Source organism: Oncorhynchus clarkii, chromosome 4 (assembly GCF_045791955.1).
Source record: "Oncorhynchus clarkii lewisi isolate Uvic-CL-2024 chromosome 4, UVic_Ocla_1.0, whole genome shotgun sequence".
In the NCBI taxonomy this organism is placed as follows: Eukaryota; Metazoa; Chordata; class Actinopteri; order Salmoniformes; family Salmonidae; genus Oncorhynchus; species Oncorhynchus clarkii.
Window position 1 is genome coordinate 5,178,120 of NC_092150.1, and position 15,619 is coordinate 5,193,738.

Here is a 15,619-nt window from a genome sequence, read left to right on the forward strand (position 1 = left end):
GGCTACAAGGCCCTCACCTGCCTTCCTTCGGGAAATCTGACCAGGCCTCCAACCTGCTCCTCCCTGCCTATAGGCAGAAACTTAAGCAGGAAGCTCCTGTGGTTGGTAAGGACTGTTCAACATTGGTCTGAGTTCATCAGGAAGTGCATAGAGGATGTTGTTCCTACTGTGATTAGAATTTATCCAAACCATGGATTGATGGCAGCATTCACGCAAAACTAAAAGTGCGAACCACGGCATTTAACCACGGCAAGGTGACTTGGAACGTGGACGTGTACAGACAGACCAGCTGTGACCTCCGTAAGGCAATCAAAGAAGCAAAAACATTAGTACAGAGACAAACTGAAGTTGCAATTCAACAGCTCAGACATGAGATGTATGTGGGCAGGGACTCCAGACAATCACATGTTATAAAGGGAAGCCAGCCACCTCGCGGACACCGATGCCTTGCTCCCGGACAAGCTAAACACCTTCTTTGCTGGCTTCGAGGAAAACAACACTGAGCTGCCGGCGTGTCTCCGCCGTTCCTAAGGACTGTGTGCTCCCGATCTCCGTGGCCAATGTGAGTAAGACATATAAGCGTGTTAACCCTTGCAAGGCTACCAGCCCAGACTGGCATCCCAAGCCCTGTCCTCAGAGCATGAGTACACCAGCTGGCTGGAGTGTTTATGGACATATTCAATCATTCCCTATCCCAGTCTGTTGTCTCCACTTGCTTCAAGATGTCCACCATCATTCCTGCATCCAAGAAAGCTAAGGTAACTGAACTAAATAACTATCGCCCCGTAGCACTCACTTCTGTCATCATGAAGTGCTTTGAGAGGCTAGTTAAGGACCATATTGCCTCCACCTTAAACCCTATACCCACTACAATCTGCTTACCGCCCCAACAGCACCCCTCCTCTACTCCCAGTTCACCCATGACTGTGTGGCCACACACGTCTCAAACTCAATCATCAAGTTTGCTAACAACACAACAGTGGTAGACCTGATTACCAACAACGACAAAACAGCCCACAGGGAGGAGGTGAGTGCCTTGGCAGAGTGGTGCCAGGAAAATAACCTCCCTCTCAACGTAAACAAAACGAAGTACCTGATCGTGGACTTCAGGACGCCCCCATCCCATATCAACAGGGCCGCAGTGGAGTGGGTCAAAAGCTTCAAGTCCCACATCACTGAAGACCGGAAATGCACACCGACAGTGTGCTGAAGAAAGGAGTCTGAAGAAATTTTGCTTGACCCCTAAATCCCTCACCAACTGCTACAGATTCACCATTGAGAGCATCCAGTCAGGCTGTATCACTGCCTGGGACGGCAATTGCACCTCCTGCAACCGCAGGGCTCTCCAGAGGGTGGTGCGGTCAGCCCAATGCAGCATAGGGGCACATTGACTGACTGACAGCCAGGACACCGAAAGCATCCAGTGTCACAGGAAGGCCAAGAAGACCATCAAGGACCTCAGCCACCCGAGCCACGGCTGTTCACCCCACTGTTTACCCTGCTACCATCTAGCAGCATCAAAGCTGGGACAGAGAGACTGATAAACAGCTTATATGCCCATTCCATCAGGAGTTAAACAGCCACCACTAGAATACTTCTGCCCAGTACCCTGCCCTCTGCTGCCCCTTAGTCAGTGGCCATGTCCGAATAGCCATACTGGCAATTTTCAAAATTGTGTTGTTTCCTCACTTTTTTCACATCCCCATGTCTAATTGATCAGCTGTTGTCAAATCAAATCAAATCAAAATGTATTTGTCACATGCGCCAAATACAACAAGTGTAGACTTCACCGTGAAATGCTTTACTTTACAAGCCCTTAACCAACAGTGCAGTTCAAGAAAAATAAAATATTTACCAAGTTAGACTAAAATAAAAAAAGTAATACTAAAAACAACGCTGACAATTAGTATGACATCCTGTAATTTAATCAAAATACTCGATTATTGAAATGTTGCATACTATTAAACGTTTTGCATGCTCAACGGCCTACAGTTTAAGACGGAAGTGTTGGGACACACCCACTGTTACTACCCTCCTACCACCCGGTACTCTACCCTGAACCTTAGTCACTGTTACTAGCCTCCTACCACCCGGTACTGTACCCTGAACCTTAGTCACTGTTACTAGCCTCCTACCACCCGGTACTCTACCCTGAACCTTAGTCACTGTTACTAGCCTCCTACCACCCGGTACTCTACCCTGAACCTTAGTCACTGTTACTAGCCTCCTACCACCCGGTACTCTACCCTGAACCTTAGTCACTGTTACTACCCTCCTACCACCCTGAACCTTAGTCACTGTTACTACCCTCCTACCACCCTGAACCTTAGTCACTGTTACTACCCTCCTACCACCCTGAACCGTAGTCACTGTTACTAGCCTCCTACCACCCGGTACTCTACCCTGAACCTTAGTCACTGTTACTAGCCTCCTACCACCCGGTACTCTGCCCTGAACCTTAGTCACTGTTACTACCCTCCTACCACCCTGCACCTTAGTCACTGTTACTAGCCTCCTACCACCCGGTACTCTGCCCTGAACCTTAGTCACTGTTACTACCCTCCTACCACCCTGCACCTTAGTCACTGTTACTAGCCTCCTACCACCCGGTACTCTGCCCTGAACCTTAGTCACTGTTACTACCCTCCTACCACCCTGCACCTTAGTCACTGTTACTAGCCTCCTACCACCCGGTACTCTGCCCTGAACCTTAGTCACTGTTACTAGCCTCCTACCACCCGGTACTCTACCCTGAACCTTAGTCACTGTTACTAGCCTCCTACCACCCGGTACTCTACCCTGAACCTTAGTCACTGTCACTAGCCTCCTACCACCCGGTACTCTGCCCTGAACCTTAGTCACTGTTACTAGCCTCCTACCACCCGGTACTCTACCCTGAACCTTAGTCACTGTTACTAGCCTCCTACCACCCTGCACCTTAGTCACTGTTACTAGCCTCCTACCACCCGGTACTGTACCCTGAACCTTAGTCACTGTTACTAGCCTCCTTCCACCCGGTACTCTGCCCTGCACCTTAATCACTGTTACTAGCATCCTACCACCCGGTACTGTACCCTGAACCTTAGTCACTGTTACTAGCCTCCTACCACCCTGAACCTTAGTCACTGTTACTAGCCTCCTTCCACCCGGTACTCTACCCTGCACCTTAGTCACTGTTACTAGCCTCCTACCACCCGGTATCCTGCCCTGAACCTTAGTCACTGTTACTAGCCTCCTACCACCCTGAACCTTAGTCACTGTTACTAGCATCCTACCACCCTGAACCTTAGTCACTGTTACTAGCCTCCTTCCACCCGGTACTCTACCCTGCACCTTAGTCACTGTTACTAGCCTCCTACCACCCGGTACTCTACCCTGCACCTTAGTCACTGTTACTAGCCTCCTACCACCCTGAACCTTAGTCACTGTTACTAGCATCCTACCACCCTGAACCTTAGTCACTGTTACTAGCCTCCTTCCACCCGGTACTCTACCCTGCACCTTAGTCACTGTTACTAGCCTCCTTCCACCCGGTACTGTACCCTGCACCTTAGTCACTGTTACTAGCCTCCTACCACCCGGTACTCTACCCTGAACCTTAGTCACTGTTACTAGCCTCCTACCACCCGGTACTCTGCCCTGAACCTTAGTCACTGTTACTAGCCTCCTACCACCCGGTACTCTACCCTGAACCTTAGTCACTGTTACTAGCCTCCTACCACCCGGTACTCTGCCCTGCACCTTAGTCACTGTTACTAGCATCCTACCACCCTGAACCTTAGTCACTGTTACTAGCCTCCTACCACCCGGTACTCTACCCTGCACCTTAGTCACTGTTACTAGCCTCCTACCACCCGGTACTCTACCCTGCACCTTAGTCACTGTTACTAGCCTCCTACCACCCGGTACTCTGCCCTGCACCTTATATCACTGTTACTAGCCTCCTACCACCCGGTACTCTGCCCTGCACCTTAGTCACTGTTACTAGCCTCCTACCACCCGGTACTCTGCCCTGCACCTTAGTCACTGTTACTAGCCTCCTACCACCCGGTACTCTGCCCTGCACCTTAGTCACTGTTACTAGCCTCCTACCACCCGGTACTCTACCCTGAACCTTAGTCACTGTTACTAGCCTCCTACCACCCGGTACTCTGCCCTGTACCTTAGTCACTGTTACTAGCCTCCTACCACCCGGTACTCTACCCTGAACCTTAGTCACTGTTACTAGCCTCCTACCACCCGGTACTCTACCCTGCACCTTAGTCACTGTTACTAGCCTCCTACCACCCGGTACTCTGCCCTGAACCTTAGTCACTGTTACTAGCCTCCTTCCACCCGGTACTCTACCCTGAACCTTAGTCACTGTTACTAGCCTCCTTCCACCCGGTACTCTACCCTGAACCTTAGTCACTGTTACTAGCCTGCTACCACCCTGCACCTTAGTCACTGTTACTAGCCTCCTACTACCCGGTACTCTACCCTGAACCTTAGTCACTTTTACTAGCCTGCTACCACCCTGCACCTTAGTCACTGTTACTAGCCTCCTACCGCCCTGCACCTTAGTCACTGTTACTAGCATCCTACCACCCTGAACCTTAGTCACTGCTACTAGCATCCTACCACCCTGAACCTTAGTCACTGTTACTAGCCTCCTACCACCCGGTACTCTACCCTGAACCTTAGTCACTGTTACTAGCCTCCTACCACCCGGTACTCTGCCCTGCACCTTAGTCACTGTTACTAGCCTCCTACCACCCGGTACTCTACCCTACACCTTAGTCACTGTTACTAGCCTCCTACCACCCTGAACCTTTGTCACTGTTACTAGCATCCTACCACCCTGAACCTTTGTCACTGTTACTAGCCTCCTTCCACCCGGTACTCTACCCTGCACCTTAGTCACTGTTACTAGCATCCTACCACCCTGAACCTTAGTCACTGTTACTAGCCTCCTACCACCCGGTACTCTACCCTGAACCTTAGTCACTGTTACTAGCATCCTACCACCCGGTACTCTACCCTGAACCTTAGTCACTGTTACTAGCATCCTACCACCCGGTACTCTACCCCTTAGAGACTGTTACTAGCCTGCTACCACCCGGTACCCTACCCCTTAGAGACTGTTACTAGCCTGCTACCACCTGGTACTCTACCCTGAACCTTAGTCACTGTTACTAGCCTGCTACCACCCTGCACCTTAGTCACTGTTACTAGCATCCTACCACCCTGAACCTTAGTCACTGTTACTACCCTCCTACCACCCTGAACCTTAGATACTGTTACTAGCCTCCTACCACCCTGAACCTTAGATACTGTTACTAGCCTCCTACCACCCGGTACTCTACCCCTTAGAGACTGTTACTAGACGGCTACCACCTGGTACTCAACCCTGCACCTTAGAGACTGCTGCCCTGTATACATAGTCACTGAACACTGGTCACTTTAATACTGTTAATATATCTACTGCTTGCTGTGCTACATTTTTTAAAATAAGTTAATCATTTTTTGATTATTCCCGCGCTTGTTTGTCATTTCCTGTATTGATTGACAGGAACTAGTAACACACGCATCTTACTGCATCCACCGTAACACCTGCTAACTGTGTACACGACCAGAACAATTTAATTTGATTCGCTCAGCTTCTTGTTGAGGATATATGTCAGTCTTTTATTTAACCAGGAAGTCCTATTGAGTTCAAAAGACCTCTTTCCCAAGTGTGACTGTTTTCACACAACGGTTTTCTATCTATATCTCTCACTGTCGCTGTTTCTCCTTCTCTCTGTTTCTGCCTGTTTCTCTCTCCTCCTCAGGTTTCCCGTATGAGAAGGTGAGGGAGAGGACTCTGTACCTGCAGGTGTTGGACTTTGACCGATTCAGTCGTAACGACCCCATCGGGGAGGTATCCATCCCTCTCAACAAGCTCAGTGACCTGGGACACATGCAGACCTTCTGGAAGGAGCTCAAACCCTGCATGGATGGAGCGGTAAGTAGTCAACTTTACCCAACAATCCACGTTGTCAGACTGGACAGTCTTTCTCCATTCAACAGGCCTATTTACAGCTTATTTCTCTAGGTTTAATCATTGTCCAGTATTCTGTGACAGACCAGGGCCCGTACTCACTAAGTGTCTCAGAGTAGGTTTGCTACTTTGATCTAGGATCAGGTATCTCCCCTATTAGTCATTATGATTTAACATGTGAAACTGTTCCTGGGTTTAGTACTCCTACACTAAGATTCTTTGTGAGTATAGGCTCAGATCAAGGGTGATCTGTCTACACTGCATGCATTAAGTGACTAACTGCTGTGTCTGTCTGTCTGTCTGTCTGTCTGTCTGTCTGTGTCTGTCTGTCTGTGTGTGTTCCCCAGGGGAGGCGAGGGGACTTGCTGGTGTCTCTGTGCTATAACCCAACAGCCAACACCATCACTGTGAACATCATCAAAGCACGCAATCTCAAAGCCATGGACATAGGAGGAACATCAGGTTAGTCTTCTCTCCTTCCCTAATTCCCCCCTTCCCTCCCTCCCCTATAACCCTCTCAAAGTCATGGACATAGGAGGAAGATCAGGTTAGTCTCCTCTCCTTCCCTCCTTCCCCCCTTCCCTCCCTCCCCTATAACCCTCTCAAAGCCATGGACATAGGAGGAAGATCAGGTTAGTCTCCTCTCCTTCCCTCCTTCCCTCCCTCCCCTATAACCCTCTCAAAGCCATGGACATAGGAGGAACATCAGGTTAGTCTCCTCTCCTTCCCTCCTTCCCTATAACCCTCTCAAAGCCATGGACATTGGGTCTCTCTCCTTCCCTCCCTCATTCCCTCCACCATCACCCCCTGAATCCCTTTCTCAAAGGCTTTGTCTCGGGGAGTCTCGGGAAGACTCTGGGAGTCTCGGGGAGTCTCGGGAAGACTCTGGGAGTCTCGGGAAGACTCTGGGAGTCTCGGGAACACTCTGGGAGTCTCTGGGAGTCTCGGGAAGACTCTGGGAGTCTCGGGGGTCTCTCTGGGAGTCTCGGGAAGACTCTGGGCGTCTCAGGGGTCTCTCTGGGAGTCTCGGGAAGACTCTGGGAGTCTCGGGGGTCTCTCTGGGAGTCTCGGGAAGACTCTGGGAGGCTCTGGAAGACTCTGGGAGTCTCTGGGAGTCTCGGGAAGACTCTGGGAGTCTCTGGGAGTCTCGGAGTCTCTGGGAGTCTCTGGAAGACTCTGGGAGTCTCGGGGAGTCTCGGGAAGACTCTGGGAGTCTCGGGGAGTCTCGGGGAGTCTCGGGAAGTCTCGGGGAGTCTTGGGGAGTCTCGGGGAGTCTCAGGAAGTCTCGGGGGTCTCTCTGGGAGTCTCGGGAAGACTCTGGGCGTCTCAGGGGTCTCTCTGGGAGTCTCGGGAAGACTCTGGGAGTCTCGGGGGTCTCTCTGGGAGTCTCGGGAAGACTCTGGGAGTCCCGGGAAGACTCTGGAAGACTCTGGGAGTCTCTGGGAGTCTCGGGAAGACTCTGGGAGTCTCTGGGAGTCTCGGAGTCTCTGGGAGTCTCGGGAAGACTCTGGGAGTCTCGGGGAGTCTCGGGAAGACTCTGGGAGTCTCGGGGAGTCTCGGGGAGTCTCGGGAAGTCTCGGGGAGTCTCGGGGAGTCTCAGGAAGTCTCGGGGGATCTGTAGAATCTATGGAGTTCTAATCACGTATTTTCTGTTCCTAACCATATCTGACTGTTTCTCATAGGACAAGTGGAAGAACGGAGGTTGGGTGATAGACTTAGAGACACAGAAAGAAATTATGGGCACAGTCGATCGGCCAAACCGGGGCTAGAACCCCCCGTGTCCAAGAGTGCATGTGTGGTCTGGAGTCCTGGGTTTTACTGTTACACCAGACTCCATTATAAGTCCTGAGTGTTACTGCTGTCCTGAGTGTTACTGCTACACCAGACTCCATTATAAGTCCTGAGTGTTACTGCTACACCAGACTCCATTATAAGTCCTGAGTGTTACTGCTACACCAGACTCCATTATAAGTCCTGAGTGTTACTGCTACACCAGACTCCATTATAAGTCCTGAGTGTTACTGCTACATCAGACTCCATTATAAGTCCTGAGTGTTACTGCTGTCCTGAGTGTTACTGCTACACCAGACTCCATTATAAGTCCTGAGTGTTACTGCTGTCCTGAGTGTTACTGCTACACCAGACTCCATTATAAGTCCTGAGTGTTACTGCTACACCAGACTCAATTATAAGTCCCGAGTGTTACTGCTACACCAGACTCCATTATAAGTGATTCTAAGGCTGTTCTTTTCATTCATTATTTGTCACGGCGACCACACAGTGAGTGTTTAATGTTACAGTCTAGGGGTCATCTAGTCGAGTCACAACACCTCACACACACACACACACTCACACACTCACACACTCACAAAAACACGCACACAGACAGTTCCAATAGCAAGGTGACCTTCTATGACAGAGGCACGCATCACGCCACAGCTGTGGCTAGCTATAGCTCTATATCTAGCAGAATAATCTACTGCCCCTGGCCTACTGATGTCTGCTTCAGCTAAACTCCCTCTCTCTCTCTCTCTCTGTCTCTCTCTCTCTCTCTCTCTCTCTCTCTCTCGCTCTGTCCATCTTTTTGTCTGCACAGCCATAGAATGAATAGGTCTCTAGCTTCGATAGGGTCTCTGTGGTCACTCCTTCAGGTTTAGTCTGGTATTTAACGGTTAGTCAGAGACTATTACTGCACCAGGAATACTTGTCTGTTTGGTCTGTTTGGTTGGTACGACGACGACACTAGATCAAACCAAATGTAACCCATAGCTCTCTGTAAGACCATAATAAAGATAAATAAATATAAATTTTACTAACAAATACTTATTTTCAGTGACAGCCTAGGAACAGTGGGTTAACTGCCTTGTTCAGGGGCAGAACGACAGATTTGTACCTTGTCAGCTCGGGGGTTTGAACTTGCAACCTTCCGGTTACTAGTCCAACGCTCTAACCACTAGGCTACCCTGCCACCCCTAAATAAATAAATAAAGATAAGCATATAGCCTGCGAGGGGATCCAATCACCGACATGAAGACTACACAGTCGGGGAGCATCGGAACATTCCAGAAAGAAAAACACTTTTTTTTTTGCTAATGTTGACAGGCGAGGAAATGTAATCAATTTTACCTCCGGACCTTATTGAAGACCAGGTCAAAATGAGTTTAGTCACCTCAACTTGCTCAATTCCCACATTATTGATTAAAATATTTAGTTGAGGTTTAGGGTAGATTGACACCCCTGCTCTACCAGAATCAGTAGATTGACACCCCTGCTCCATTAGAATCAGTAGATTGACACCCCTGCTCTATCAGAATCAGTAGATTGACACCCCTGCTCTATCAGAATCAGTAGATTGACACCCCTGCTCTATCAGAATCAGTAGATTGACACCCCTGCTCTATCAGAATCAGTAGATTGACACCCCTGCTCTACCAGAATCAGTAGATTGACACCCCTGCTCCATTAGAATCAGTAGATTGACACCCCTGCTCTATCAGAATCAGTAGATTGACACCCCTGCTCTACCAGAATCCGTAGATTGACACCCCTGCTCTACCAGAATCAGTAGATTGACACCCCTGCTCCATTAGAATCAGTAGATTGACACCCCTGCTCTATCAGAATCAGTAGATTGACACCCCTGCTCTATCAGAATCAGTAGATTGACACCCCTGCTCTACCAGAATCCGTAGATTGACACCCCTGCTCTACCAGAATCAGTAGATTGACACCCCTGCTCCATTAGAATCAGTAGATTGACACCCCTGCTCTATCAGAATCAGTAGATTGACACCCCTGCTCTACAAGAATCCGTAGATTGACACCCCTGCTCTATCAGAATCAGTAGATTAACACCCCTGCTCTACCAGAATCAGTAGATTGACACCCCTGCTCCATTAGAATCAGTAGATTGACACCCCTGCTCTATCAGAATCAGTAGATTGACACCCCTGCTCTACCAGAATCCGTAGATTGACACCCCTGCTCTATCAGAATCAGTAGATTAACACCCCTGCTCTACCAGAATCAGTAGATTGACACCCCTGCTCTACCAGAATCCGTAGATTGACACCCCTGCTCTATCAGAATCAGTAGATTAACACCCCTGCTCTACCAGAATCAGTAGATTGACACCCCTGCTCTACCAGAATCCGTAGATTGACACCCCTGCTCTATCAGAATCAGTAGATTAACACCCCTGCTCTACCAGAATCAGTATATTGACACCCCTGCTCCATTAGAATCAGTAGATTGACACCCCTGCTCTATCAGAATCAGTAGATTGACACCCCTGCTCTATCAGAATCAGTAGATTGACACCCCTGCTCTATCAGAATCAGTAGATTGACACCCCTGCTCTATCAGAATCAGTAGATTGACACCCCTGCTCTACCAGAATCAGTAGATTGACACCCCTGCTCCATTAGAATCAGTAGATTGACGCCCCTGCTCTATCAGAATCAGTAGATTGACACCCCTGCTCTACCTGAATCCGTAGATTGACACCCCTGCTCTATCAGAATCAGTAGATTAACACCCCTGCTCTATCAGAATCAGTAGATTGACACCCCTGCTCTACCAGAATCAGTAGATTGACACCCCTGCTCCATTAGAATCAGTAGATTGACACCCCTGCTCTATCAGAATCAGTAGATTGACACCCCTGCTCTACCAGAATCCGTAGATTGACACCCCTGCTCTACCAGAATCAGTAGATTGACACCCCTGCTCCATTAGAATCAGTAGATTGACACCCCTGCTCTATCAGAATCAGTAGATTGACACCCCTGCTCTATCAGAATCAGTAGATTGACACCCCTGCTCTACCAGAATCCGTAGATTGACACCCCTGCTCTATCAGAATCAGTAGATTAACACCCCTGCTCTACCAGAATCAGTAGATTGACACCCCTGCTCTACCAGAATCCGTAGATTGACACCCCTGCTCTATCAGAATCAGTAGATTAACACCCCTGCTCTACCAGAATCAGTAGATTGACACCCCTGCTCCATTAGAATCAGTAGATTGACACCCCTGCTCTATCAGAATCAGTAGATTGACACCCCTGCTCTATCAGAATCAGTAGATTAACACCCCTGCTCTACCAGAATCAGTAGATTGACACCCCTGCTCTACCAGAATCCGTAGATTGACACCCCTGCTCTATCAGAATCAGTAGATTAACACCCCTGCTCTACCAGAATCAGTAGATTGAAACCCCTGCTCCATTAGAATCAGTAGATTGACACCCCTGCTCTATCAGAATCAGTAGATTGACACCCCTGCTCTATCAGAATCAGTAGATTGACACCCCTGCTCTATCAGAATCAGTAGATTGACACCCCTGCTCTATCAGAATCAGTAGATTGACACCCCTGCTCTACCAGAATCAGTAGATTGACACCCCTGCTCCATTAGAATCAGTAGATTGACGCCCCTGCTCTATCAGAATCAGTAGATTGACACCCCTGCTCTACCAGAATCCGTAGATTGACACCCCTGCTCTATCAGAATCAGTAGATTAACACCCCTGCTCTATCAGAATCAGTAGATTGACACCCCTGCTCTACCAGAATCAGTAGATTGACACCCCTGCTCCATTAGAATCAGTAGATTGACACCCCTGCTCTATCAGAATCAGTAGATTGACACCCCTGCTCTACCAGAATCCGTAGATTGACACCCCTGCTCTACCAGAATCAGTAGATTGACACCCCTGCTCCATTAGAATCAGTAGATTGACACCCCTGCTCTATCAGAATCAGTAGATTGACACCCCTGCTCTATCAGAATCAGTAGATTGACACCCCTGCTCTACCAGAATCCGTAGATTGACACCCCTGCTCTACCAGAATCAGTAGATTGACACCCCTGCTCCATTAGAATCAGTAGATTGACACCCCTGCTCTATCAGAATCAGTAGATTGACACCCCTGCTCTACCAGAATCCGTAGATTGACACCCCTGCTCTATCAGAATCAGTAGATTAACACCCCTGCTCTACCAGAATCAGTAGATTGACACCCCTGCTCCATTAGAATCAGTAGATTGACACCCCTGCTCTATCAGAATCAGTAGATTGACACCCCTGCTCTACCAGAATCCGTAGATTGACACCCCTGCTCTATCAGAATCAGTAGATTAACACCCCTGCTCTACCAGAATCAGTAGATTGACACCCCTGCTCTACCAGAATCCGTAGATTGACACCCCTGCTCTATCAGAATCAGTAGATTAACACCCCTGCTCTACCAGAATCAGTAGATTGACACCCCTGCTCTACCAGAATCCGTAGATTGACACCCCTGCTCTATCAGAATCAGTAGATTAACACCCCTGCTCTACCAGAATCAGTAGATTGACACCCCTGCTCCATTAGAATCAGTAGATTGACACCCCTGCTCTATCAGAATCAGTAGATTGACACCCCTGCTCTACCAGAATCCGTAGATTGACACCCCTGCTCTATCAGAATCAGTAGATTAACACCCCTGCTCTACCAGAATCCGTAGATTGACACCCCTGCTCTATCAGAATCAGTAGATTAACACCCCTGCTCTACCAGAATCAGTAGATTGACACCCCTGCTCTACCAGAATCCGTAGATTGACACCCCTGCTCCATTAGAATCAGTAGATTGACACCCCTGCTCTACCAGAATCAGTAGATTGACACCCCTGCTCTATCAGAATCAGTAGATTGATACCCCTGCTCTACCAGAATCCGTAGATTGACACCCCTGCTCTACCAGAATCAGTAGATTGACACCCCTGCTCTACCAGAATCCGTAGATTGACACCCCTGCTCCATTAGAATCAGTAGATTGACACCCCTGCTCTACCAGAATCAGTAGATTGACACCCCTGCTCTATCAGAATCAGTAGATTAACACCCCTGCTCTACCAGAGTCCGTAGATTGACACCCCTGCTCTACCAGAATCAGTAGATTGACACCCCTGCTCTATCAGAATCAGTAGATTAACACCCCTGCTCTATCAGAATCAGTAGATTGACACCCCTGCTCTATCAGAATCAGTAGATTGACACCCCTGCTCTATCAGAATCAGTAGATTGACACCCCTGCTCTACCAGAATCAGTAGATTGACACCCCTGCTCCATTAGAATCAGTAGATTGACACCCCTGCTCTATCAGAATCAGTAGATTGACACCCCTGCTCTACCAGAATCCGTAGATTGACACCCCTGCTCTACCAGAATCAGTAGATTGACACCCCTGCTCCATTAGAATCAGTAGATTGACACCCCTGCTCTATCAGAATCAGTAGATTGACACCCCTGCTCTATCAGAATCAGTAGATTGACACCCCTGCTCTACCAGAATCCGTAGATTGACACCCCTGCTCTACCAGAATCAGTAGATTGACACCCCTGCTCCATTAGAATCAGTAGATTGACACCCCTGCTCTATCAGAATCAGTAGATTGACACCCCTGCTCTACCAGAATCCGTAGATTGACACCCCTGCTCTATCAGAATCAGTAGATTAACACCCCTGCTCTACCAGAATCAGTAGATTGACACCCCTGCTCCATTAGAATCAGTAGATTGACACCCCTGCTCTATCAGAATCAGTAGATTGACACCCCTGCTCTACCAGAATCCGTAGATTGACACCCCTGCTCTATCAGAATCAGTAGATTAACACCCCTGCTCTACCAGAATCAGTAGATTGACACCCCTGCTCTACCAGAATCCGTAGATTGACACCCCTGCTCTATCAGAATCAGTAGATTAACACCCCTGCTCTACCAGAATCAGTAGATTGACACCCCTGCTCTACCAGAATCCGTAGATTGACACCCCTGCTCCATTAGAATCAGTAGATTGACACCCCTGCTCTACCAGAATCAGTAGATTGACACCCCTGCTCTATCAGAATCAGTAGATTGATACCCCTGCTCTACCAGAATCCGTAGATTGACACCCCTGCTCTACCAGAATCAGTAGATTGACACCCCTGCTCTACCAGAATCCGTAGATTGACACCCCTGCTCCATTAGAATCAGTAGATTGACACCCCTGCTCTACCAGAATCAGTAGATTGACACCCCTGCTCTATCAGAATCAGTAGATTAACACCCCTGCTCTACCAGAATCCGTAGATTGACACCCCTGCTCTACCAGAATCAGTAGATTGACACCCCTGCTCTATCAGAATCAGTAGATTAACACCCCTGCTCTACCAGAATCAGTAGATTGACACCCCTGCTCTATCAGAATCAGTAGATTAACACCCCTGCTCTACCAGAATCAGTAGATTGACATCCCTGCTCTACCAGAATCAGTAGATTCGATATTCCTTTGATATTGTCTCCGTGTGTGTCCTAACCTGTTGCATTCTACTTCTCTCCTCCTCCTCCCCCTTCTCTTCCTCCTTCTTTTCCTCCTCTTCCTTCTACTCTTCCTCCTTCTCTTCCTTCTCTTCCTCCTCCTCTTCCTCCACCTCCTCCTCTTCTCTTTCCTCCTCCTCTTCTCCATCTCCTCCTCCATATCCTACTCTTCTTCCTCCTCTTCCTCCTCCTCTTCCTCCTCCACCACCTCCTCCTTTTCTTCCTCCTCCTCCTCTACCTCTACCTCCTCTTCCTCTTACTCCTCCTCCTCCTCCACCTCCTCCTATTCTTCCTCCTCCTCCTCTTCTTCCTCCTCCTCTTGCTCCTCCTCCACCTCCTCCTATTCTTCCTCCTCCTCCTCTTCTTCCTCCTCCTCCTCGTCCTCCTCCTCCTATTCTTCCTCCTCCCCCTCCTCCTCCTCATCCTCTTCTTCCTCCTCCTCTTCTTCCTCCTACTCCTCCTCCACCCCTCCTCCTCTTCTTCCTCCTTCTCTTCTTCCTCCTCCTCCTCCTCCACCCCTCCTCCTATTCTTCCTCCTCTTCTTCCTCCTCCTCCTCTTCTTCCTCCTCCTCCTCCACCCCTCCTCCTATTCTTCCTCCTCCTCATCTTCTTCCTCCTCCTCCTCGTCCTCCTCCTCCTCCTATTCCTCCTCCTCCTCCTCTTCTTCCTCCTCCTCCTCTTCTTCCTCCTACTCCTCCTCCACCCTTCCTCCTCTTCTTCCTCCTCCTCCTCCTCCACCCCTCTTCCTATTCTTCCTCTCCTCCTCCTCCTCCTCCTCCTCCTCTTCTTCCTCCTCCCTCCTATTCTTCTTCCTCCTCCTCCTCTTCTTCCTCCTCTTCTTCCTCCTACTCCTCCTCCTCCACCCCTCTTCCTATTATTCATTCTCCTCTTCCTCTCCTCCTCCTCCTCCTCCTCCTCCTCCTCTTCTTCCTCCTCCTCCTCCTCCTCCTCTTCTTCCTCCTCCCTCCTATTCTTCTTCCTCCTCCTCCTCCTTCTCCTCTTCCTCTCCTCCTCCTCCTCCTCTTCTTCCTCCTCCTCCTCCTCCTCCTCTTCTTCCTCCTCCCTCCTATTCTTCTTCCTCCTCCTCCTTCTCCTCCTCTTCTTCCTCCTCCTCCTCTTCTTCCTCCTCCTCCTCCTCCTCCTCCTCTTTTTCCTCTTCTTCCTCCTCCTCCTCCTCCCCCTCCTACTATTCTTCCTATTCCTCCTCCTCCTCCTCCTCCTCCTATTCTTCCTCCTCCTCCTCCTCC

The 15,619-nt window shown here is 49.2% G+C and overlaps 1 protein-coding gene across 1 annotated transcript in view; it reads left to right on the forward strand.

Moving 5' to 3' along the window:
• The window catches only part of LOC139407469 (synaptotagmin-7-like), a 120,499-nt gene that overhangs the window by 103,567 nt on the left and 1,313 nt on the right, over nucleotides 1-15,619 (forward strand). Inside the window, exons 6-7 of the mRNA XM_071151264.1 lie at nucleotides 5,811-5,983; nucleotides 6,367-6,481. Of these exons, the coding sequence (XP_071007365.1) occupies nucleotides 5,811-5,983; nucleotides 6,367-6,481 (288 nt within the window). The remainder of the gene's footprint in view (nucleotides 1-5,810; nucleotides 5,984-6,366; nucleotides 6,482-15,619) is intronic.